The sequence below is a fragment of the Emys orbicularis genome, chromosome 3, assembly GCF_028017835.1.
Source record: "Emys orbicularis isolate rEmyOrb1 chromosome 3, rEmyOrb1.hap1, whole genome shotgun sequence".
Classification (NCBI taxonomy): Eukaryota; Metazoa; Chordata; order Testudines; family Emydidae; genus Emys; species Emys orbicularis.
The window spans coordinates 186,051,876-186,079,274 of NC_088685.1; the positions used below are offsets into that span (position 1 = coordinate 186,051,876).

General features: G+C 42.5%; 1 protein-coding gene across 24 annotated transcripts in view; it reads left to right on the plus strand.

Moving 5' to 3' along the window:
• The window catches only part of NRXN1 (neurexin 1), a 1,214,702-nt gene that overhangs the window by 12,280 nt on the left and 1,175,023 nt on the right, over positions 1-27,399 (plus strand). Inside the window, exon 2 of one of the 24 annotated variants that reach the window (XM_065401764.1) lies at positions 15,756-15,773. The exons of the other annotated variants lie outside the window; for them this stretch is intronic. Within the exon in view, the coding sequence (XP_065257836.1) occupies positions 15,756-15,773 (18 nt within the window). The remainder of the gene's footprint in view (positions 1-15,755; positions 15,774-27,399) is intronic. 24 annotated transcript variants of the gene reach the window in all.

The following is a 27,399-nucleotide window of genomic DNA, read 5'->3' on the forward strand; positions in this document are numbered from 1 at the left end:
AATTATTCACTTCCATGTGGGCTTTTCTATGGCGCTTTCCACTATAGTATCTGAGTGCTACACAGATATTAATTAATATATTTTCAAAACATTCCTGTAAGGTGAGGTGGTGGTACTATCTCTGTTTAACCGATGGGGAACTAAGTCACAGGCAGATTAAAGTCAAAAGCATCTGCTTATTTTTGGATGCCCAATTCAAGACATGAAGGATCTGGTTATTTTTTAAGAGTATTTAGCATTATATAACACTGTATAGGTTCAAAGCAAAGCTCCCATTGACTTCAGTTTCAGCTATGAGTGCTCAGCACTTCTGGAACTCAGACTCCAGGGTCTCAAGTCAGGCAACAAGAAAATGAGGAACACACAATTAGTCACCACCTCTGCAAAAAATTTGCGTGCCTCTGCCTAGGAGCCAGACCTGCTGCTGGCCGCTTTCGGGGCGCAGTGCAGTCCGCGGTGCCAGGACAGGCAAGAAGCCTGCCTTAGCATCCCCGCTGCACCACTGACTGGGAGCCGCCCAAAGTAAGCCCACACCCCAATTCCCTGCCCCAGCCCTGAGCCCCCCCAAATCTGGAGCCCCTTCCCGCACCCCAGCCCCCTCATCCCTGGCCACACCCCAGAGCCTGCACCCCAGCCCAGAGCCCTGACCCCCTCCCGCACCCAAATCCCCTGCCCCAGCCCTGAGTCCCCCCAAATCTGGAGCCCCTTCCTGCACCCCAACCCCCTCATCCCTGGCCACACCCCAGAGTCTGCACCCCAGCCCAGAGCCCTGATCCCCTCCCGCACCCGAATCCCTTGTCCCAGCCCCGAGCCTCCCTAAAACCAGGAGCCCCCTCCTGTACCCCAAACCCCTCATCCCCAGCCCTCCCCCCAACCCTCTGCCCCAGCCCTGAGCTCCTCCCACACCTCAAACCTCTCATCCCCAGCTCTGTTGGGTTGGAGCATCAACAATTTTTTTCAACTGGGTGCCAGAAAAAAAGTTTGAAAACCACTGCTGAAATGTTTTTTACTTTACCTCTTTGTTACACTGATCCTTAAAACAGCCAACGTCTTTTAGATGCAGAGCTGTTCCCTATAGGAAACCTTAAATTTGACAGGAAATAGCACCGGATATAGTCAGATCCCATTTGTCTCCAATGCTATTTGATATCTCTGAGACCTGTTTTGTTTTTGTTTTTTTTTTCTGACCAGTGAAGGGAGTTAAGTTAAAGCAACCTGATCTTAGAGTCACTTAAAGTATGTCCTCAGCCCAGCAGCACTCTGCATAAAATATTTTTTCCTTCTACGTACAGAAATAAAAAAATACTGCATGGGGAGTGAGGTACAAATTTACTAACCTGATGAAATTCTAGAATGCAAACAAACATTTGATTTGTTGTTTTCCATCACATCCAAAAATAGATAATTGGATATTTGGCCACCATTTATTCAGAACTCAGAGTACACTCGTGCTCAAACAAAATCTTATTTGACATTTTTTTAACATTAATAGCTTTATTATACAATATTTGGCTTGTTAATGAGTAAAGACAGAATTGTTTTTCAGTTTAATAAAATGTCCAGAAACAACATGTCATGAACGGTGTTAGAAGTAATACTTACTTGTAATACCTAGCCAAATAAAAATAATTATTATCTTTACATAAGGTTTCTGTTAATAAACAGTGATAAGATCATTTTTGTCATTGTTAATACTGCATCGCCAATGTTTGTAAAATAATGATACTTTACACATAAACAGCTAATTATTTTTTAACAATTTACTTAATTGATTCAGTCATTATCTTCTTCTGGTAGCCCTGTTATTTCCAGATTAACTAATTTCCAATGTGTTTCTTTAAAGTTTAACAAAGTTGCTTGAACTTCTATCTTTATAGCTGAGATTGATTTCTGAAGACAATATAGCCTTTTAATAATCATTCTAAAAAGTCCTATAGAGTCTGTTTCAGGACTTTTAAAATGAAAGATTCTACTGATTGCATATAATCTTTATGTGAACTGGAAAATGAATTGCCTTATTTCAAGAAGTCTATTTGCATATGAACATTTTTAAAAGATAAACTGAGGTAAACAAAGATCCAAAAAGAAATAGAAGTGAATAAGAACAATAAAAAGCAGCACCATCCTTGAACCAAATTTGGAGGGGAAAAAATGCTGGAACTCCCAGTGCTGAACATTTTGATTGCTGCCAAAAATCTTTTGGGAATTGCCTTGCTTGTTGCCAATGTTTTGAAAATAGGGACCATGATATTGAGACATATTTAAATTAAGTATTTGAAGTAAAGATAAGTGTCATTTGATTTTTCTCTCTGGTTTTATGCAGTGTATGGCACAGAATAGAGACTTCATTTAAGTAACAGAACAGAAGAAACAGCCACACACACACAAAAACTTGTAGCAGAAGTATCTATCTGAAAAGTTATTAAATGTCACTATAATTTATCATGATCATGCAGGGTTCAGGAAATATATAGATAATGTGCCTGATGTATACTCCCTCCTTACTTCTGCAGGAGGCAGAACAGTCAAACCTTATTGTGCCTAGCCCCACAATCTCACTGATGACAAAGTCAAGTCTTAGAGTGATCCTCTAAAATATTGGGTTCAGCATGAAAATGAGTTGGGCTGCAATCATGGTCCTAACTAATTTTACACAACTGCCTTCAGTGAAGGGAAGCTGCTACTATATAAGGGCTTAACCTATACTTTGCAGGATTGGGCCTTAAAATTACTGTTAGGGGTGCTGGAACAATTTGTATAGGAGGGGTATTGAGAGCCATTGAACCAAACAGTAAACCCTGTATATGATGGAAACTACTTCAAGACAGGGGGTGCAGCAGCACCCCCTGTTTCAACACCTATGGCTACTGTAGACCATCGTTGTATTTAGAGGCTAGTACCTTCAGAAGTCCATGGAGTCAAATGAGTAGAAGAAATCCTGAAAAAAAGCAATAGAAAAACATGCAAAGCAGAAGAGAGGAAGGATGGGCTTGTATTTAGGCACTGGATGGGGACTCTGGATATCTGAGTTCAGTTCCCATCTATGCCACAGACTTCTTGTGTGACTGTGAACACTTAGTCTCTCTGTGCCTTTGTTCCAGATCTGTAAAATGTGGGTAATAATAACATTCACTCCCTTCTTCTTTTCTTTTGTCTGTACAGTCTATGTAACTCTTGAGTGTAGATGCTATCTCTTACTATGTGTTTGTAAAGTGCCCAACACAATAGGGCCTAGGTGTTGGTTAGGGCCTCTAGATGCTATTGTAATGCAAATAAAGATAAATAAGAGAGAAAGCAATGAAGACGAATGTGTTAGCGAAAGAGTGCTAATGATCATTGGAACAATCTTTCTTATCTAATAGTATTACAGATTAATTTCAGACCAAAAATTTTGGGCCACCAAAGGTTCTGATGGGCTACTATAAATTCTTCTGGGTGCTCACTGGAATTACGTGTTCCATACTGACTAATGGTTCATTCTCTCACAGCATAACATTATAACAAAATCTGTTAACAAGATTAATGTATCCTTAATAAAATTATGTTACATTATAAAAAGTACTTTAACAAACATCATCAAAAGATTCTTTATTGTATCTTATTTACATGCAGAAGAAATGGTGTGCTTTTGGAAACAAAAGGAAACCCTCTAAAATTTGTCTAAGATTGTATTTTCTTGGGATGAGTGTCAGTTGATTAAAAGCTTTTTCTTAGGCACATTGCACTTTAATAGTACTTGCTAATGATATGGTAAAAGGGTTTTTTAGTGTGTTCTTGCAGAAAGTGTTTATGAAAAGTCATAAAATATAAAGCTTTTTAGTTCTAACAAAGGGGTAAGTGGAAAAACTAGTCATTTTTATTAATACCTGGTTATATAAAGGTTATAACTGAACAATATTCATTTTGTCTGAGTAAAATAGTTAATGTAGATTCTGTGTTTGATAAGTTTATTAAAAAGAAAAATGGTATGGTTTGAAATAATTTAAAATTATAAAGAGATGGTATAATTCATTAAAATTTGAGTTAAAATGAAGATTTGATTTTCAAAAGTGATATACTGTCCAGTATTACAACAGTAAAACGATATTTTCTACTAAAATACTTTAGGTCTGATTCACAGCCCATTGAAGTCAGTGGGAGGATTCCCATAGATTTTAGTGGGTTTTAGATGATACGCTTTGGTCCTGATCTTGCATTCCTTGTGTAATAAAAATTCTCATTAAAGTCAGTCAGAATTGTGAGTGTGTACAAAATGTGGATTTGTGTACTTTGCTTTTGTGTGACTATAAAATTGCTAATACAGAAATAATACTAATGCTGACCCAATGTTCTAAACTTTCCTGCAATTCTAATAGGCTTGAATTTTAACTTTTTTTAAAATGAGAAAACACAAAATAAAATAAAATGTAAAAGAATTAACTGCTGCAGAAGAGAACATGGAGAATTTAGAGGTGCTCAGTTTTGTGTTCCTACTTTAATGTGTATGCAAACCACTAGTTAAAGAACAAAGAGGCTTTATACTAACCATTTGTCAACTTTCCACTATTGCACTTCAGTTTTAAGGTGAAGGGAGCAGTATGTTGTAGAATGAAAAATTTCAATGAAACTATAAACAATTCTAAATATTGGAAAACACACAAAACTACAATATTAAACTGAAAAACTCTCTAAAACTTTAAACAGATGATGGTAGTTAGAAATGTTATAATAGCTAGTGTAGCAAAATTAAAGTTTTTAATGGATCTGCTTTATGGTGTAAAATTTAGAAGTTGAAAACACTTTACATTCTGACATTTTAATCTCCCATAAGTAGTGGAGAGCAGTAGCTTTGAAGGCTTAATGTTATCCCTACCCCATGTTCTATTTCTTATGTCAGTAATAGATCGTTAGGGGAAAGTGAGCTTTATATGTACATACTTTTCTGTTGTATGTGTACAATGACTAAATCCCTTTTTAATTTAAAGGAATCCATTAACCTGAACAGACTTTAAGAAGCACTTTCAAATTTCTAAGTACAGAACAAACAAGTAGGGAAAGATTTTCAAGGGCACAAAAGAAAACTAGGCAGTGAACTCTTATTGAAAGTCAATGGGAGTTGGATGCTAAACTGTCCTTTGTGCCTTTGATAATCCACAACCTTAAAGGTATTTAGGTTCCATACTCGCACTGAAATTTTATGTATAATCAGTTAGAGTTAGGCACTAAATACATTTGAGGATCTGAGCATGAATGCTTAGTAAAGTACTTATTATAGTTAGTACAGCAATCATAAGGAATGATTGGAAATAATTTATATTGCTAATATTATTTAATTAAAAAAATTAATAATCTTTTAGGAAGACATATACAATTGCTTGTCCTGACCACAGCCTGATTGTTCTGATTCTATACCATATCTTTTTTTTTCTACCCTTTGTCTCATTGTGTATTTTAGATTGAAAGGTTTTTGGGATAGGACCATATTTCCTTGTGTGTTTTGTACAGCACTTAATACAGGCACTATCTGAAGCAAATAAAATAATAATAATTTTTTAAAATATACCACAATTTTAATGGAAAATATTGTATCTAGAAGTGTGAATTTTATATATCTTTAATCATTAATGAGATTTGGGATTTCAATAGAAGTATGTTAAATTATGCACAGGTGCCCAAAGTCCAGAGCTAATTGTATCATTCTTCTTCTATGCTTTAATAACAGAGGCAACTGTGCTCGATAATATTAAGATTTTAAAAAAGAAAGGAAACCCCGCTCGTTTCACTTGAAAACTAGGTGCACTTGGATGTCAGCTGACCTGAGATATTAGTCTAACTCCACCTTAGATATTTCAATATATAAATGAAGTTTCAGCAAGTGCCTGCTTCAAAGATTATGACTATTCAAAATTCCACAAAGCAGAGCTATAATTTTTCGAAGCCCTCTAGAGAAATGGTATTTTCTTTGTGTCTGATGTAAGATCAGCTGGTTTTCTGCTTATTGTCTACAGTGTGTTTTGTAATACACTGGAATCCTGCTATTAACTTGCTACTGTGTCTAAAATGTGTGTATATGGTGTCATCTGAGGTAATAGCTTGGCTCTGTTGAAGTCAATGAAGGTTTTGCATGAGTTTGGAGTCTGTGAGTTACTGTGTTCTGACCGTCTAGAATTGTCTGGGGTAAAATAAAGACAAAAATTGTTTAACTCCTATTTACATTTTTGTACTTCATGATCTAGTTAGAGTTTTGCTGTGAGCTCTGTTTGGGAGCTTGCTAGTTTGTGGTGGTGATCTCTATCAATCCGTGTGGATTTTTGTGTGAGAGAGTTAAATAAAAGTTAACTGATTTATTAAGGAAACAGAAGTAAGTGTTTTTAATTCTTTAATAGATAGGTTGGATCCAGAGAGAAGATCTGAGGATTTCCTTTTTCATTTCCTGAAGAATATCAGAGAATAGGATCCTCCAAAGAGAACAGTCTGTTTCCAGAATGAACAATTAGTAGTATGGCTTTGTCTAGTGTAGCCAGAGTCTTTAGCTTTAATGAAACTTTAGTTCTTACTATAAACTGAACTTTTAAAAATGATTTTCTTGCTAATAGTAAAGCAGTGAAATAAGAAATGAAAGACAGCATTTTTAATGCATCTGTGGAGAAGTAACTAATATAACTGACATATCTGTATAATCTCTCTCTCTCTCTCTCTCTCTCTCTCACACACACACACACACACACACACACACACACACACACACACACACACACACACACACACACACACACACAGTGTTTATGTGCGGTTAAAAACATAAGTGACGTCTTAGGGGAATATTGTGTTCCAGAAACAACCTTTATTGAAAAAAATTGCAAACTGTGCATGCCAAACCACTTAGAGAGGAACCTTTTGCCAAGTACTTGGTGAATTTGAATAAAACGGCAGGGACAAATCTTTTTGGACCATTCCTAGAAGAAACATTGCGTAACATGTTTGTGGTACCTGAAGGCCAAAACTGACACAGACCATTTGTGCAAGCTGCACATAGAAAAAAACATTAAGCTCTGGCTATGGAGATAAGCCACATTTCTGAAATGACAAAACCAAGTATGCAATAGTTTAGAAGTTTTCAACTCATTCAGTTAAAGTCAAGGTAGCAGCAGAGGAAAATTAAGGAGTCTGTGCCTCAGATACCATCTTGGAAGCACCAAAGCGTTTTGTGCCCCTGTAAGAGACTAGACTGCTGGAACTGTGGATGGCGGGAACATGATGCAAGAGCAAGACCTTCACACTAGTCACACAACAAAGTATGTGACTGTAGAACCTGAAGAGGTGGAAAAGCCAGCACCAAAGTGAAAGGACGTGGAGGAACTGCATACTGTTCAACTTAGAGAAGATGCTTTATCATTACTAGGTACTGATCAAGTATTGATAAATGATTACTAAGTTAAAATCAAAATTGATACTGGAGCTGCAAGCTATATAATGTCAGAGGCTGGGTTATATGGTAAAAGATTCAGAAAGCTTATCCTAAAACAAGCAGAGTGTATACTTAAATCTTAATCAAAAGAAAAAAATAAGGTTTGGGCAAAATGAATGTAAGGGGCTTGCCTGTGTACTCTGATTGATAAAATATGTACAGTACAAACTATGAGTGACTTCAGTGGGATCTGCAGGAGGCTCAGAACTTTTGGTATCAGGTCACTTATTTGGGTGCCTAAATATGGATATATAGGAGCCTAATTTTAGGTACCTGTTTTGAAAATCTTGGCTTCAGATTCAAACATACATTGCTATTGAAAAGCCCAACGAAGCCTCCTTATACATTTTACCTGGAGGACAGTGTAAGTGACCTTAATCTCTGAGCCTGTTGAGAAGGTTATTCTGCCTCATAGTCAGGTGGGCTTCTTTCTTCAATTTGAATTTACCTTTTCCTGTGTCTTTTTGCTGACTCTAGGCTTGGTCTTTTCCTCCTTAACTTTAATTTTGACTTGACTCCTTTTGGCTTTAGTCTGAATCCTTTTCTTCTCTTGGCCGTTCTTCTTCTCACTTTCTGCATTTTCTAGCTTAGTCTCTCCTGGGAGTTTGGTTCAAACTTCTGAGTTCCTTGATCAGAGAGCAGATAAACAATCATAGCATCATAGAATATCAGGGTTGGAAGGGACCTCAGGAGGTCATCTAGTCCAACCCCCTGCATAAAGCAGGACCAATCCCAACTAAATCATCCCAGCCAGGGCTTTGTCAAGCCTGACCTTAAAAACCTCTAAGGAAGGAGATTCCACCTTCCTCGGTAACCCATTCCCCCTCATTCTTCTCTTCTGCAGACTAAACAATCCCAGTTTCCTCAGCTTCTCATCATAAGTCATGTGCTCCAGCCCCCAAATAATTTTTGTTGCCCTCCGCTGGACTCTTTCCAAGTTTTCCACATCCTTCTTGTAGTGTGGGGCCCAAAACTGGACACAGTACTCCAGATGAGGCCTCACCAATGTCGAATAGAGGGGAATAATCACGTCCCTCGATCTGCTGGCAAGGCCCCTACTTATACAGCCCCAAATGCCATTAGCCTTCTTGGCCTCAAGGGCACACTGTTGACTCATAAATCTTCTATGCCATGTAGTCGGACATCAAATTTGTCAATTGCAGTTCTAAAACACTCATTTCAGCAATGGCTGTGCACTGTGAAGCCTGGGTCTGTGGAAAAGAAGATCACTAATCTGTTTTCCACAACTGCACTCTGAAAGCTCTCCCATGAGGTGGAGTTTTAAAAATACAGTGTGGGACCAGCATCTCCCACGCTGTGTCTAACCACATGTTCCATGCTTTGAGGGTTTCCGATTAACTGGTCCAGGCTGCTTGGCTGAGGTCATTAAAGATTTTAAGATTTATGGGATCAGCTATTGAATTTCTTGCTGAATTAACTATTGAGCTATGATTGCAATCTTCCTTGAGCTGCTCCTTAGTAGAAAGAGGCAGCAGATAAAGTGGTACATCATTTTCAGCACTGACACAGCCAGACATGGACAGCTCTATCACTGAGTCTATTGTGGCCATTTCACCAAAGAACATTATTTCCTTTTTCTATGATTCCATTTCACCATGTACTATTCCCAACTGCTTAAAAAATTTACAGAATGCAGCATAATGTTGTTTTATGGTGGTCACATTTTCTAGCAATGCTGGGATATTTTAACCACATCTCTCTCAGCCAGGTTTTCATTCTTAACCTGTCCCTAAAGTTCTCAACTACACCTGTTCAGGTTTTCTGACTTTTGTTTCTGATTTTTTTTGAACCTCATTTCACTGAAATTCCCTGCCCTGTATGTTCCCCTATGATCTTCTTGGGGGAATATTCTTGTTTAGATTTTCCAACAAACTATAAGTAATTTCTTCATGGTTCCACAGACATTTTTATAATCTAGATTTAGGCCTGATGCCTTCAGTGTACCCTATCTTCTTTGGTAGAGATAAGGAAATGTACTTAGTATTCATCATCACTCTTATCAGCATGATTCTAGATGCAACATGAAACTGCTTAAAATGGCCTACCCACTTTTAAAGAGATTATAGGAAATATTAGTTCTGTCACTTTACAATCTATGTTTTATTTTATTTTACTCCCCAGTGGTCCCACCTCCCATTACTACTGTGCCTTTAGGCAGTTTATTTTTCTCCCTCTGCTCCTGTGGAGATGGCCTCCTTCCTTTTTGCTCCTATGAGATTTGGGCCTCTGTGTTGCAGTTTCTCTGGTTTTGGCCTGCAGCCCATGCTTTTTAGAAGAGAGCTTGTCAAGGCTGCTTCCCCACTTTGAACTTTAGGGTACAAATGTGGGGGCCTGCATGAAAACTTCTAAGCTTAACTACCAGCTTAGATCTGCCACCATCCCAAAGCTGATTCCCTTCCCTGGGTAGCCTTGAGAGACATTCACCAACTCCTGGTGAATACAGTTCCAACCCCCTTGGATCTTAAAACAAGGAGAAATTAACCATCCCCCCATCTTCCTCCCACCAACTCCTGGTGAATACAGATCCAACCCCCTTGGATCTAAAAACAAGGAAAAATCAATCAGGTTCTTAAAAAGAAGGCTTTTAATTAAAGAAAAAGGTAAAAATCATCTCTGTAAAATCAGGATGGAAAATAACTTTACAGGGTAATCAAACTTAAAGAGCTCAGAGGATTCTCCTCTAGCCTCAGGTTCAAAGTACAGCAAACAGAGATAAACACTCTAGTAAAAGGTACATTTACAAGTTGAGAAAACAAAGATAAAAACTAACACGCCTTGCCTGGCTGTTTACTTACAAGTTTGAAATATGAGAGACTTGTTTAGAAAGATGTGGAGAACCTGGATTGATGTCTGGTCCCTCTCAGTCCCAAGAGTGAACAACCCCCAAAACAAAGAGCACAAACAAAAGCCTTCCCCCCTGCAAGATTTGAAAGTATCTTGTCCCCTTATTGGTCCTTTGGGTCAGGTGTCAGCCAGGTTACCCGAGCTTCTTAACCCTTTACAGGTAAAAGGATTTTGGAGTCTCTGGCCAGGAGGGATTTTATAGTACTGTACACAGGAGAGCTGTTACCCTTCCCTTTATAGTTATGACACGCCACCCCAAATCACAGATAGTGTTGGACGTCCGGTTCCACACTGGCTGTGATTTCTTCCTGGAGCTCTAGGAGAAAACAGAGTTAATAAGACACATGTACCTTTAGACATACTACTGATTATATAAAAACTAACAATATGTTTCATTCCAAGAACAATTTTTAACCAGTTGACTCTGGGAAACTTTCCCGGGAGAGTACATCAGCCACTTTGTTAGAAGCTCCCGAAATGTATTGTATTTCAAAATCAAAATCTTGGAGAGCTAATCTCCACCGAAGAAGTTTTTTGTTATTCCCCTTGGCGGTATGAAGCCACTGTAGCGCAGCATGGTCTGTTTGTAGTTGGAAACGCCGTCCCCAAACATATGGGCATAGCTTTTCCAGCGCGTACACAATGGCGTAGCATTCCTTTTCGCTGATTGACCAGTGGCTTTCCCTCTCAGACAGTTTCTTGCTGAGAAACACGACAGGATGGAATTCTTGATCCGGTCCTTCCTGCATCAAAACTGCTCCCACGCCCCGCTCGGACACATCTGTGGTTACTAGGAACGGTTGGTCAAAGTCTGGGGCCCTTAGCACAGGGTCAGACATGAGCGTCGCCTTAAGCTGGTGAAAGGCCTTTTGACACTCATTAGTCCACTGAACTGCATTTGGCTGTTTCTTTCTGGTTAGGTCTGTCAGCGGGGCGGCGATTTGGCTGTAGTGTGGTACAAATCGCCTATAATATCCGGCCAAGCCTAAGAAGGATTGGACCTGTTTCTTTGACTTTGGAACCGGCCACTTTTGGATAGCATCCACTTTGGCCTGTAGGGGATTTATAGTTCCTTGACCCACCTGGTGCCCCAGGTAAGTCACTCTGTTTTGGCATATTTGACACTTTTTAGCCTTAACAGTTAGTCCTGCCTGCCGGATGTGCTCGAAGACTTTTTCCAGGTGCTCCAGGTGTTCTGTCCATGAATCAGAAAAAATGGCCACATCATCGAGGTAGGCAACTGCAGATTCTCCCAATCCCACAAGGAGACCATCTACAAGTCTTTGGAAGATGGCGGGTGCATTTCGCAACCCGAAAGGGAGTACATTGAATTCATATACCCCTGCCTGGGTGACGAAGGCTGACCTTTCCTTAGCGGGTTCATCTAGTGGTACTTGCCAGTACCCTTTGGTTAAGTCTAAAGTAGAGATGAATTGGGCATGTCCCAATTTCTCCAATAGCTCATCTGTGCATGGCATTGGATAGTTGTCAGGACGAGTTACAGCATTTAGCTTACGGTAGTCCACGCAAAAGCGTATTTCCCCATCTGGTTTGGGAACTAGAACCACTGGAGATGCCCATGCACTGTTAGAGGGGCGGATTATACCCATCTGTAGCATGTCCTGGATCTCCCTTTGTATAGCAGTTTGGGCATGAGGTGACTCCCGGTAGGGTGGGGTTCTAATTGGGTGAGCATTACCTGTGTCAATGGAGTGGTATGCCCGTTCGGTCCGTCCTGGAGTGGCTGAGAAAATTGGTGCAAAGCTTGTGCACAGCTCCTTGATCTGCTGTCGCTGCAGACGTCCAAGGGTCGTGGAGAGGTTCACCTCTTCCACGCCACCCTCCTTTTTTCCTTCATAATAGACACCTTCAGGCCACTCCGTGTCATCTGTTTCCTGGGCTGTAAACTGGCAAACGTTTAATTCTCTGGAATAAAAGGGCTTAAGAGAATTAACATGGTATACCTTAGGCTTTATGTTGGAGGTGGGGGAGGCTATGAGATAGTTAACAGCTCCTAGGCGCTCCTGGACCGTGAATGGTCCTTCCCACGACGCTTCCATTTTATGGGCCTGGAGCGCCTTTAAGACCATGACTTGGTCTCCTACTTTGAAGGACCGTTCTCTGGAATGTTTATCATACCAGGCCTTTTGCTCTTCCTGAGCATCCTTTAGGTTTTCTTTAGCAAGGGCTAAAGAGTGTCAGAGGGTGCTTTGTAGGTTGCTTACAAAGTCTAGAATGTTAGTTCCTGGAGAAGGCGTAAACCCCTCCCATTGCTGCTTCACCAACTGTAATGGCCCCTTAACCTCGCGGCCATACACAAGTTCAAATGGTGAAAACCCTAAACTGGGATATGGTACAGCCCTGTAGGCAAAAAGCAACTTCTGCAACACTAGGTCCCAATCATTGGAGTGTTCATTTACGAATTTACGTATCATGGCCCCCAAAGTTCCATTAAACCTCTCCACCAGGCCATTGGTTTGATGGTGGTAAGGGGTGGCAACCAAGTGATTCACCCCATCAGCTTCCCACAGGTTTTTTATGGTCCCTGCCAGGAAATTAGTTCCCGAATCTGTAAGGATGTCGGAGGGCCACCCTACCCTGGCAAAAATGTCTGCTAATGCCTGGCACACACTTTTAGCCCTGGTGTTGCTTAAGGGTACTGCTTCCGGCCATCGGGTAGCAAAATCCATGAAAGTCAGTATGTACTGCTTTCCTCTGGGTGTCTTCTTTGGGAAAGGACCCAGAATATCCATAGCTACTCGCTGAAATGGGACATCAATTATGGGTAGTGGCTGGAGAGGGGCTTTAACCTGGTCTTGGGGCTTTCCCACTCGTTGGCACACCTCACAAGACCGGACATAATTAGCAACGTCCTTGCCCATTCCCTCCCAGTGGAAGGACTTCCCCAACCGGTCTTTGGTTCTGTTCACCCCAGAATGGCCACTGGGATGATCATGGGCTAAGCTCAAGAGCTTTACCCGATACTTAGTGGGAACTACCAACTGTCTTTGAGGATGCCAGTCTTCCTGGTGCCCACCAGAAAGAGTCTCCTTGTATAAAAGTCCTTGTTCTACAACAAACCGGGATTGGTTAGAAGAGCTGAGAGGTGGTGGGGTGCTCCATGCCACCGCCCAACCTTTCTGAAGGCTGTCATCTGCTTCCTGCTCGGCCTGGAACTGTTCCCTTGATGCTGGAGACATCAGTTCCTCCTTGGACTGTGGACTGGGGCTTGGTCCCTCTGGAAGCGATGCAGGTGCTGGGGCTGTTTCCATTGACTGTGAACCACTGTCCGCTGGTGCACTATGTGGTATCTCAGGCTCTGGCTGAGCCTCTTGGGTAGGGTTATCTGCTGCTTCCGCCAGGTCAGGCTCGCTGGTGCCCTCTGTCGTTGGAGTTGTAGATGGGTTTGCAAGCGCTGGACTCAGTGCTGGCAATGGTTCTGGTGCTGGTTGCATTTCCAGTTCCGGTTCTGGGACTGGCTCTGGCTGGGTCTCTGGGATTGGATCCACTACGGCTGTTGCAGTCATTGGCAGGGGATCCGGTTCCACCACCTTTGTTTGGGTCTCTGGTAACACAGACGGGGCCCTGGTGGACGGCTCAGGAACAGGGATGGGGGTGAAAGCTTGCTTAGCCTGGCTGCGGGTGACTATTCCCACCCTCTTGGCTAGCTTCACATGGTTGGCCAAGTCTTCCCCCAGCAGCATGGGGATGGGATAATTGTCATAGACTGCAAAAGTCCACATTCCTGACCAGCCCTTGTACTGGACATGCAACTTGGCTGTAGGCAAGGTTACAGACTGTGACACGAAGGGTTGAATTGTCACTGGAGCCTCCGGGTTGATGAGTTTGGGGTCCACTAGGGATTGGTGGATAGTTGACACTTGTGCCCCAGTGTCTCTCCAAGCGATAACCTTCTTTCCGCCCACTCTCAAGGTTTCCCTTCGCTCCGAGGGTATGAGAGAGGCATCTGGGTCTGGGGATCTTTGTTGTGATTGTGGTGTAATGAACTGTAATCGGTTGGGGTTCTTGGGGCAGTGAGCCTTTATATGTCCCAGTTCATTACATTTAAAACATCGCCCTGCTAAGGTATCACCGGGGCAATGTTGGTTGATGGAGACTGGTGTGGTGGGGTGAGAAGGCGTCTGGGGTTTCCCTTGGGATGTGGGTGGGGCCTTGGGTTGTCCCCGGTGATAAGGTTTTGTTTCGGCTTGCCCCTTCTGATATTCGCTCCAACTGCTACTATTTTTTTTCTTTTCTGCCACCTCCACCCATTTGGCTCCAATCTCCCCCGCCTCGGTTACAGTTTTGGGCTTCCCATCTAGGATGTACCTTTCTATTTCCTCAGGAACACCCTCTAAAACCTGCTCCATTTGCATTAGGAAGGGCAACTCTTCCGTAGATTTAACATTTGCTCCTGATATCCAGGCATCCCAATTTTTCCCAATGTGGTAGGCATGTCGGGTAAATGACACATCGGGTTTCCACCTTAGGGCTCTGAACCGCCGACGGGCATGCTCAGGTGTTAGCCCCATTCTGATTCTGGCCTTGTTTTTAAAAAGTTCATAACTGTTCATGTGTTCCTTAGGCATTTCAGCCGCCACCTCTGCTAAAGGTCCACTGAGCTGCGGCCTCAGCTCTACCATGTACTGGTCTGCAGTGATGCTGTATCCAAGGCAGGCCCTTTCAAAATTTTCTAAGAAGGCCTCAGTATCATCGCCTGCCTTGTAGGTGGGGAATTTTCTGGGATGGGAAGTGGTACCTGGAGAGGGGTTGTTAGGATTGGCTGTTGTATCCGGCCTAGCCCGTGCTAATTCCAGTTCATGCTTCATCTCTCTTTCTCTCAGCTCCATAACTCTCTTGTGGGCCTCCTCTTTGGCTTTTTCTTCTCTTTGTCTCGGCTCCATCTCTCTCTTGTGGGCCTCCTCTTTGGCTTTTTCTTCTTTTGTAGTCATTTTCCTGTTTTCTTGTGCTGGGTCACACCCCTCTGCAGTTGACTGAAACTGGGATGCACTCAGCTCAGGCTGCTGCTGAGTTAACAGAGACTTTCTAACTAGCTACTCCCGAGGAGGTAGAAAGAAAAAAAACAATTCAGCTTGTAAATTCCTTTTACCAGTTGTTTGCTCATAGATTGAACCCTTCTCTTAACAAAGGCCCTTGTTAAAAAAAAATTAACACCTCTGCCTTCAGGCAAGGAGAGATAAGATATGCATCTACCTTCAGCTCTGCTTTCCAAGCAGCTAGAAGGAAAAAAATTTTTTACTGGCTTTTGGGTTTAAAATGATTCCCACCGCTCTGCCACCATGTCAAGGCTGCTTCCCCACTTTGAACTTTAGGGTACAAATGTGGGGGCCTGCATGAAAACTTCTAAGCTTAACTACCAGCTTAGATCTGGTCCGCTGCCACCATCCCAAAGCTGATTCCCTTCCCTGGGTAGCCTTGAGAGACATTCACCAATTCCCTGGTGAATACAGATCCAAACCCCTTGGATCTTAAAACAAGGAGAAATTAACCATCCCCCCTCCTTCCTTCCACCAACTCCTGGTGAATACAGATCCAACTCCCTTGGATCTAAAAACAAGGAAAAATCAATCAGGTTCTTAAAAAGAAGGCTTTTAATTAAAGAAAAAGGTAAAAATCATCTCTGTAAAATCCGGATGGAAAATAATTTTACAGGGTAATCAAACTTAAAGAGCTCAGAGGATTCCCCTCTAGCCTCAGGTTCAAAGTACAGCAAACAGAGATAAACACTCTAGTAAAAGGTACATTTATAAGTTGAGAAAACAAAGATAAAAACTAACACGCCTTGCCTGGCTGTTTACTTACAAGTTTGAAATATGAGAGACTTGTTTAGAAAGATGTGGAGAACCTGGATTGATGTCTGGTCCCTCTCAGTCCCAAGAGCGAACAACCCCCAAAACAAAGAGCACAAACAAAAGCCTTCCCCCCCCCAAGATTTGAAAGTATCTTGTCCCCTTATTGGTCCTTTGGGTCAGGTGTCAGCCAGGTTACCCGAGCTTCTTAACCCTTTACAGGTAAAAGGATTTTGGAGTCTCTGGCCAGGAGGGATTTTATAGTACTGTACACAGGAGAGCTGTTACCCTTCCCTTTATAGTTATGACAGAGCTGTTTAAGGAGTTTACTTTTCCCCATTCTGTCTGTTTTATTCTTTGCCTTTTCCTGAGGCTGGGATTTTCCCTGTTACCATAGGCCTTTTCAGGGCCTCAACTGCCCTTTCTCCTCTTTCTCTTTTTCACTTCTGCACTGGCAGCACAGACTACTGTAGGGGCTGCTCCACTTAACTGTGTGTGAGGAGAAACTCTTTCCTCACTGAAGAGGAGTTTCACTTATTCTTTTTGTTGCTTTCTCCTCTCTCTGGAAGTGGGATCCAGACAGCTCTGATACCATGTTATGGTGTAGTGCATGCACATATAGTCATAACAGTTCTTTATTAGTAATAACTAGAAAGTGACAAGGATAGCAAATCACCAGAACCTGCAATCCAAAAGAATTCAAAAGAAGAACTCAATGTATAGAAGGACTGATACAGCATTATGAGGTTTGCATGTGCTGATACCAATCTCTTTGCAACTCAGTGTGAGGACAGAATGGCACAACCAGTACACTGGAATGCTTAAAATGAAACTATCCACAGAAGTTATTTTGGTGGCCTAGTTTGAATCTTGTATAGCAGGGATTCCCGACCTGAGACCCAGCAGAGCATTTCATAAGGCTCGCGCCCGCTTCAACACAATGTGCTAATGGCTGATTCATTAGTGTTTTGTCGTCATGTTTACATCATTTTAGTTTACACGTGTGTAAATAGACAATACTGTACATAGAAACAACCTATCGAAATACATACAAAACAAGCTGAACTTAAAATAAAGGTGACTTTAAGTCTTATTAAAATATGTAGAATCTGTTTGGCCCACACAAGGTTCTGCTAACGTTTATGTGTTATAAGTTTGGGCACCACTGCCATTTAGAATTGGGGAATGCCTGCCCTGAAGCCTGTAATATACTTGAAATTGCTTCCTGCTCTCATTGGAAATGGGTTTCAGATATGAAGGCTGAGGATTCATACTAACTTTTCAAAAAATGACACTGACATTCTGTACCTTGGGGGAGTGTACTGTAACCCCCATATTCTTTATTTTCGTATAATCGGGATCTCACATATAAAGCAAGCAAGCGGAAAGGTTATGATCTGCTGAAAGTTATTTCTCTATCCATATATGTGTATCATTAATGCATATGAAGTTATGAGAATTGTGTTGTATGGTGGTCACTAAAGCATGCTGTAAGTTGGGGAATCAGCCAGATATTAGCTCCCCAGAGGCAACAGCAAGGAAAGTAACCAACGCCCGGGCGGGGTGTCAAATAAGCCCATCAACAGCCATTGTCCAGCAAGGGAGCTACATGCAATGACTCACCTGCATGACGCCCCACCAGGGGAATTGCTCAACCTTGCTTGAAGAGACTCAGCAATGCCACACAGACATGCCTGGACTTATGTTCTACAAGCACATGGACTGAGAATATAAAACAGACAGAGTAGACACATACTGTGCCCTTCTCTTGCCCCCACCTATGCTGCAACCAACTAAGACACTGAGAAGAAGACAAGACTCCAACAGAGGAGATTGGCCCAGGTTTAAGGAACAAATCTGTATACTAAGGACTGCAATATCTAGTGGGATGAGAAAAACTGCTTAATCTAGTTGCTGCCCAGTCTAATAGGGTTGAGAGTTTAGACTGCATGCTTATATTTTATTTTATTTTAGTAACCACTCTGACTTGTTAGGCTTTGACTTATAATCACTTAAAATCTATCTTTATAGCTAATAAATCTGTTTGTTTATTCTACCTGAAGCAGTGCGTTTGGTTTGAAGTGTGTCAAAGATTCTCCTTGGGATAACAAGCCTGATACATATAAATTTCTTTGTTAAATTGCGAACTTATACCCGCTGGACGCTGCAAGCTTATATGACTGGACACTACAAGATGGAGGTTCCTAGGGTTGTGTCTGGGACCGGAGATACTGGCTAGTGCCATTTGGTTATAAGTAGCTGGGAGCAGCTTGCATGCCAGAGGTTGTGCGTGAACAGCCCAGGAGTGGGGGTTCTCACAGCAGAGCAGGGTAAGGCTAGCTCCCAGAGTCAAGGATTGGAGAGGCCTAGCAGATCACTGGTCCGGATAATGCCAGAGGGGAATGTCACAGACACCCTCCCCCAAAAAGCAGCTCCCATTAGTACCACTTTTGGCAAAACAGTGGAAGTTTTGACAACTGTTGCATGGATTTCCAGAATATGTTATATCAAACAATGGTCCTCAGAAATGCATAAAGAGGAATGTAATTGAGGATATTTGTTCGTCTGCTTATCAATATATATCTCTAAAGGGCTGACATTGACCTTTTTAATTACCCCCTTTTTTGGTCCCCCAAATGCTCAGGAGTGTTCTAATCTGGGGCTTATTTTGGGCCCATTTCTATGCCAAACTTTAAAAAAAAAAAAAAAAAAAAGGGAAATAGGAAGCTATTCAGATATGATAATGTGCCAATTTGGTTTTGGCCTTATGCTTTCATTCAAATCAGTAGAAATAATGAGAACAAAAGGGTAAAAATTGATAGTGACTTCTCTCCTAAACAACAGGTGTTAAAGGCAGATTACAGGAGAGGAAAGATGAAAAAATAAAGATAAGGAAAAAAGGTACTGGGTCCAGTGACCTGAATTATGAAGGTAAATGGCAAATTGATTGAGAGACATTTAAATCAGTTGTGCTCTTTAAAGAATAAAATTATATCAGACTGAAAGTTTAAAAATAATATTTGCTAGAGAAAAGACAGTTTAACTTTCCCTCATGTAAAGAATTTATGTCCATCATTTGACAAAGCAGCTCTTGGTCCTACATCAGCTGTTAGGTCTGAATCAGTGTCTACAAAGGATGTAGAAGATAGAGATAATAGGGGACTTCAGTAGGGCAGCATTCCCTATTAAAGTCAGGAGTGTGATATGCGTGGTTTGTTTTCCCAGTTGTAAAACAAGAAAGGAAGGCAGAGAAGGGGATTTGCCGCTTTAACAGACTTGGCATCTGCCTCTTATAAGCACCCTTCTTTGGCTGATTCCACATCTGCAATCTCTGGGTTTGGAATGGGGAATCCCCTTTGGGTCAGGTGTGTGCCTGTTGTTTCTTAGTTTGGAATGGGATGGCACCCACCTCTTGTGATTAACCGCCCCCATGGCTGATGTTTCTTCAGCAGGTCTTCAGTGACACAGCCCTCTGGCTGAGTCACACACACTGTCTGTAGGTGGAACAGACAAAACCCCTTCTGGGTTGTAAAATCTCTATCTGGTCACAGCCCTGGTATGGGGCCAAAGAGCCAAGGCTTCCTCCCTGGAGACACTGCCTTCTATAACAGTCCAACAGGGGCCCATCACAGGACCCTCAATTGGGGTGTCCTTATCAGCAGCCCTCCCTGAGCACTCTCTTTAACCAGACGAGCAGGGCCCATCACGGTACCCAGGGCCGGCTCCAGGCACCAGCTGAGCAAGCTGGTGCTTGGGGCGGCAGATTGTTCGAGGCGGCATTCTGCCCAATCCTAGGGCGGCACGGCCGGTTTTTTTTGTTGTTGTTCCGCTCCGGCCGCAGGGCAGTCCTCTTCCTTCCCTCCCCGCTGACCGGAGCGGAGCCCTCGTGGCAGGTGGCAGGAGGCAGGAGGCGGCGCAGTGGGAGGGGCCGCATGGCAGCGCCCCTGCTGTAGCCCTGGCCGCCCCCTTCTCTCTCTCTCCCTCCCGCTCCCCCCGCCCAGCTGGTCCCCCTGCACCCACGCTCCGTCCGCGCCGCAGGTTTTTTTTTTTTTTTTTGCTTTGCCGTTCTGGCCGCCCCATTTTTTGTTTTTTTTTTTTGGGGCGGCCAGAACGGCAAAGCAAAGAGCCGGCCCTGACAGTACCCTTGTTTGGTCTGGCTAGATTCTGGGCTCAGTCATTGCTTGATCCCTGCAGCCTGCCAGGAGCTCCTCTTTGTTCCCTGGTCTTTGGCAGCCCTCCTTGGGCTCAGTCCTTCCTACACTGAGCTGGTCCTGCTGTTTTTCCCGTCAGCCAGGAACCCAAGTTTTACTCTTTCAGCTCCAGGCAGCAACTGTCACAGATGCTCCTTTTTATATGGTCCTCCTGGCCCCTGATTGGCTGCTCCAGCAGGCTTTCTGATTGGCTGCCTCCCGTGCAGCCACTTTAGGCCCCTGCAGGACTTCTCCTTTACTCTTTTCTTAGGCGGGGTGAGGCAGGGCCATGAGGCCTCCAGCAGGGGGCCTCCATACCTCGTCTACCCTGTTACAGCCCCCCACAAATGTTTAGAAAAAATGGTTTGCCTCATTCAGCTCTCACTTACAATGAGGTAAATCAGAAGGAACTCTGTACAAGTCAATGGAGTCATACCCAGTGATTAAAATAGATCCAAACAAGAGGGGTAGTCCTACCTGCACTGTACAAGTGTAACCCTTCTGCCCATCTAAGTTGGCAGCAACAAGGGCCGGGTTCTGTATCTAGGGGTTCTGTTTCAATAACACAATGCAAAACCGGCTCGAGCCCCCACCCAGTGACCTGGGACAATTACATACCACCCCCCTGGGTACCTCTAAGAGGCAATACTTCCCCTCTCGCAAGCACAGAGTCTGAGTGTAGCAGAAAATGTTTAATAACATGAGGTAAACGACATCAGCATAAGATTGGAAAAAACGCCACAAACAGGATTCATAACACAAACCATGAGCAAAACCCACCCCAGCAAATTGGGCTGTGTCCTTTCCCTTTGTCTCTTGAATCCAACAACCCAAAAATCACCCAGAGTCCCCAAAGTCCAACACCCCCAAAGTCTCTTGGGTCCAGCAACCACCCAAAGTCCCAAAAGTCCAACAACCCCCAAAGTCTCTGTCCCTGGTCAGTGCAGCCCCAGAGCAAAAGGGGGGGCACGCAGGGTGTTAAGGGGCACCTTACGTGAGCCGAGGCTGGCCAGCCGTCTGTTTCTCCGTGGGGGTTCCGCCGCAGCCTTCACCACGAGCCAGTCCACTTTCCTGCCATCCCACGAACTGCTCCGCTCTACAAGCTGCTCCGCTCCACTCCGCTCCGCTCCGCTCACCAACCTGTGAGCCGTTCCAGCCGTCCCCGCAAACAGCTCCGCTCGCCGTTCCTTGGGCCACTCCAACCGGCCCCGCAAGGCGCCGCGCCGCTCACTGCTCCTCTAGTCGTCCCCACAAATTGCTCCGCCAGCTGCTGAGCAATATAGCTTCAGGCTCCCCCACTTGTTAACACAGCACTCAGTGATCTCAGCTCTTAATAACTTTAGCTCTTTTGTGATTTCAGCTCTTAGTGATTTCAGCTCAATAGTAGGGGAGCCCTAGTGCTGGTGCACCATTGGCCCAAAGTGAATTCAGCTCAGCAGCCTGTAACTAGACTCCTAATGGAATCAAAGTTAGCTCTGACATTCAACAGTGGAGAGAGGAGGTGGTGCAATTGGTGTTTCAAACCCTCAGAGGGGGCCCATACCATCAGGTACAAATACCTGTCCCCATCCTCTCTCAATTCACTGGGTTTTGTAACCCATGCCCCTTGTCAAGCAAGTGCTACTTAGGTAATGGTGAAGGACTCACTCAGTCCTTCTGTCATACAACAGTTCCACTGGCCTTGATTCACAGAATCAGGGTAACAAAACTTTATTCTTCCTGCCCCAATAATAGAGAAACTGGGGATCCCACACCAGCCAAAGTAACCACTTTCAGTTGCTGTTGTTCCATGCCAGGCGAGTGGGTGTGCCTATGCAAACAAGATCAGCCCCTGGAGTTCTTTTCCACACTCGCCATAATTCACCACCAGATGTCAGGGTAGAGCTCATCCTGACACTGCTTACACAAGGAGGAAGGGAGCTGTGGGGAAGAACTGCATACCCAACCAGGGAGAGAGGAGAAGCTCTCCTCTGCTTTTAGCATTTTGTCTTCCTTATGTTAACCCCTAGTTATAGCAATGCCACTGTAAGTGAAAGGAGAACTAGACTATTTCTCGGGGGGTTTTAATCAAAAAATTGGAAAGCTATTTCTCTGTGGGGGAGTAATTACCACACTACTGCATTCCAGCAATGTAAAGAGTTCTCATGCACAGAAGCTAAGCTATAGTCCTTGTTGTAAGCTATAGATCTATTTGCTAACAATGCCTGTGGAAAATAAAGCTGGAATTGTTTACAACTCCTAGAGTTGTGCTGGTAGAATCATAGAATATCAGGGTTGGAAGGGACCTCAGGAGGTCATCTAGTCCAACCCCCGGCTCAAAGCAGGACCAATCCCCAACTAAATCATCCCAGACAGGGCTTTGTCAAGCTGACCTTAAAAACCTCTAAGGAAGGAGATTCCACCACCTCCCTAGGTAACCCATTCCAGTGCTTCACCACCCTCCTAGTGAAAAAGTTTTTGCTAATATCCAACCTAAACCTCCCCCAAAACAAAGTTAAAAACAAAGTTATGCTGTGATATGTGTCTGGAATGTAGTTAAGTTACTGTTTTGATCTTCACCACTGTCAAATGGGTGCTGTGAGATTTCCCAGTGCACAGTCGTGTTCTACTTTATATCACTGATCAGAGTTCATGACTAATACTCTAAATACACTACATTAACAGCCAACTAACAGTAAAGTCTGCCCCGCCCCCCGCCCCCCCCCCCCCATGTCTCAGTGGCACCATAATAACAGCATTAAATCACAATTGGTCCTTTTATATTACTCTGGCACCCATTTCAGCAATTCATTTAAATAAGGTTTAGATTACTAAATAATGTTCTGCTGTGACAGAAGCCATTTTGAGTTAATTTCAGAGAGATACCGGATTATGTGTGCATTATATCCTTTTGAGGGTATCTGTTAGTAAGCCCGTCATTTAGAAAATGATATGAAAGATGGTTTGTCAGCATTTGGGAATCTGGCAATGGAAAAATAATTATGAAAAAGTTGACATAAATACATTTGGGATGTACGGCACTGAAAGTACAACTAAATGTATGGGTTTTATTTTCTCTGTAGGCTTTTCTATGGTGTATGTTTGTATGTATGTATATTTTCTTTTTGTACAGTTTGACTCACAAACATTAATAGTTTATCATCACAACACCTCTATGACACAGACAAGTTTTATTATTCCTAGTCACCCATGGAAAAATGGAAAATAGAGAGATTCAGAACAAAATTTCAGTGAGTTTTGGGCCTTTAGCACTTCTGAAAGGCAGGAACAAGGTGTCTACAGTTGGCCACCCAAAAACTAAGGAACACAGAAATAATGAACACTTCTGAAAATTGTCTGCATGTGATTTGTACAAGTCTGTAACAAAACCGGGATTAAAGCCCAGATATTCCAGTACATTGCCTTAGCCATAACACCCACCTTCTGCTTGTACAGAAGTAATATGAATCTTGCCACACTCAGCTATCTATCTCTAAAACCCAAGATTCATGAAATTTAAAGCAATTAGCTTGGAAAGTTTATTATATTTGGGGGCATTATATTTTTCTTCAGTGTGAAGCACAATCACTTATTTAAAAATATTCCTACATTCTAAAACAATGAGAATTAAAATGTACATTGAACAAGAATGCTGGGGAAAAGGGCTCTTTAAATCTAGCAGATCTCAAAGAATATTTCCAATGCCAATTTACAGGTATTTTTTCCCCTCGTTCCAATATTTATCTTGCTACAGCAGATCTGTCTATTGAGCTACAATTTCTGTGTTAGTTATCATATTGTGTGTAATTACATGTCTCTCTCAGAGACTCTGAGTTTGCAATGAGCAGGGAGCAACAGCTAGGCCTGTGCTGTGCTAGTTTCAAATCCCTAGTTACATACCTGTACAATGCCTGGCATTCTTCACATTAATGAGATTGTTCCCCATTTCCCTATGGTCATAAAATAAGGAAGAAAAATATCAAAAAAGTGACATGTTGTATGGGTTATAACTATTAAAAGAAATGTTTTTAGATGTGGTTTAGGCTTACCGAATACCAATATATGTTAATATAAGCTGTGTGCTGTGTCATTAGAATTCAACGGGGGGCCCACTCCTGCTGTCATTGATGTTGATGGCAAAACTCTCTGAGGAGTAACTGTTGGAACTGTTTACTTTTTACTGGTGCCCTTTGTATGTGGTTGGCAATGGCGATTTGTATGAATGGCCAATTTTTAGTGCACAATCGTGTGTCACATTTTCAAATATGGTCACCATAGCTGCACCTGCAAATCAGCAATCAAAAATGTAGATGACCATAACTGAACATTTGTGCAAAAAATTGTCTGACTTATGCAAGTATGACAATTGAACATTTAATTATTAATTATTATTATTAATTATTATTATTATTAAAAATCTATGTCTGTGTGCCACTCTGTGTCTCAGGAAATGTATCAAGTAGGTTTTGCATTGGCTCATTACTGTAAACCATTGTTTCCATGTGGTGGCCAAGTCAGCTTGTATTGGGATATATTAATGGTTCTGAATTTTCAGGTAAAAATGCAATGATTTCATCATGAACATGCACTACCCATACAAGAAGGCATAGATCTGAGACCTTTGATTTCTTTGTTACACATAAAAAAACATCAACTTGTGCACACACAAACAAAGGTGGCTATATGCCATTTTGTGTGAAGCTGTATAAATCACTATAGTGTCTATTTTGTGTCAAATGTGACCATTTGTTGGAGTTGTTTTCTCATTAGTTCGGCTTCAGAAAAAAATCAAAAATCAAATGTATTTCCTTCTTTTAAAAGCCTTTTTGACTGTACATCTGAAATGTAAGGCAGGCCTTCTCTTCAAAGATTTTGATATACACTTATAAAGAAAATGGAGATATTTGCAATAACTGAATGGGTCAGCTACTGGAGTATTCAACATATGTTGGGAAAGGTTGCCAACTTTTTATGTCACAAGACAATTGACATATTTATGTCAACTTTTTCATAATTATTTTTCCATTGCCAGATTCCCAAATGCTGACAAACCATCTTTCATATCATTTTCTAAATGACGGGCTTACTAACAGATACCCTCAAAAGGATATAATGCACACATAATCCGGTATCTCTCTGAAATTAACTCAAAATGGCTTCTGTCACAGCAGAACATTATTTAGTAATCTAAACCTTATTTAAATGAATTGCTGAAATGGGTGCCAGAGTAATATAAAAGGACCAATTGTGATTTAATGCTGTTATTATGGTGCCACTGAGACATTAATCAGTGTCACCAACCCCAGTCTGTCTGTAACAAAGATGGCACTTTGCAACGTAACAGTGTCCTGGGACTTTCTCAGAGTGCTCTTTCTGCTCAGATTTTATTTTTAATTGTATTGATTGATCAAAAGGAGTAAACAAATTGTTCCTTTAGACTATAATCATCATATGGAATCTGTGCAGTGTAAAGACTATGGTTAGCTTTGACTCCCTGTTTAGATGTGTTCAAGACTTCTAAATGGAATGCTGAATGGAATGTAGAGAGATGATTCAAGCAATCTGATTCACTAATGTGCAAGACATTAATTCTCTCAGTGTTGGCAGAAAATGCATAATCCATAAAGGAAAAACATGCATAGCTGTATGATTTTACATATCAAAGAGTAAATAATTACTCTGAAACCAGTGGAGCATGTGACAAAATGGCCAATGTTGGCATGGTGGGTCCCGTGCTTTTCCTGGCGGGGGCTAAGACACGACCCCTTTCCCCTGCTCTTGGGGTGCTGAGGGCCCTGCTAGTGGCCCGGGAAGATGGTAGAGGAGGGAAGCAGGGGAGGGGTCTGGGTTTGCTCCTCACTCTGAGCCCCAGTCTCTCTCAACCCCTGCAGGTTTCTAACCTCTTTCCCCTTGGGCAGGGTTACCCTCGGTCCTTGATGCTGGGGGAGGGAGTCTCCCTGCCCTGATGGGGCAGGATCTCCTTTCCTTCGGTTCTCTGGTCTTTCAAGTCTCAGCGAAACCCCTCCAAACTCCAGTCCTCTCTCCTTCCTCACACACCCTAACTGCCTGAAGCAGGGGGTTTTATTAGGTTCCTGACAGGGCCTTAATTGACTACAGGTGCTCCAATTAACCTGTAGCAACACTCCCTAGTCTACAGGGAACCACACCTTAATTAGCCTAGGGCTATATCGCCCCTCTCCCACTCTCCCACTGCTCCCTGGCCCTCCTGTACCACAAGGGTTGGAAGAGAAGGAGCAAGTAGTTGCAATGTCTGACCAAGAGTTGAGGAAGCCATAATAGCCCATTTTAAAAGTGGATACTAACTCTGAGTGCCTGCGTTTTTGGTTCCCCAATTTGAGACATCTTCTCTCTGATTTCACTGCTCTACAGCCAAAATGCTTCTGAAATAAATGTAGTCAAACTTTACTAATTCTGGGTCACTGAGAACGAAAATGATGCTTAAAATTGTTGATTGGCTCTAGTTTTCAAGATATGCTATTGGGTCAGTATATACGACCCTTGACTTGGGAATGGCGGAGGATAAGTGAGTTATAAAGGGAAGGGATCTCAATTTAAACCAGAAATGACTAAAATACATCTTTGACTGGATCTATGAATAAATCTATGACTGGGTTTGGACAGTACTTGCTTTTTAGGCAAAACAATGAATGATGCAATCTGAAGCTGGTATTGCGTCATACATGATATGAATTGCATCATGTTATTCCTAGAAGTCATGGATGATGCAATCATAACGAAGCTTACATCGCTCTGCTGAACAAATTGCTCTATATCAGCTCTAGAAATCATACAGTATCGTGCTCTCTTATTTGTCAGTGTTTGATTTTGCAAAGGGACACATTTCTGTTTAGCCAAAGTGAGCAGAGATGCCTCGTACTTGTGTGAACAGTGCAGATAACTTCTGCTATGTTTGTGGTGAGGTGACTTTTGCATCACAAAAGCGCAGTATAACCACTATGGTTAAGAAAGCCTATCACCTTTATTTTGGCTGCAAAATTGGAGATCAGGACAAGAGGTGGGTCCCACACATATGCTGCAACACTTGTGCAACAAATCTTCGCCAGTGGTTGAACAGGAAAAGGAAATC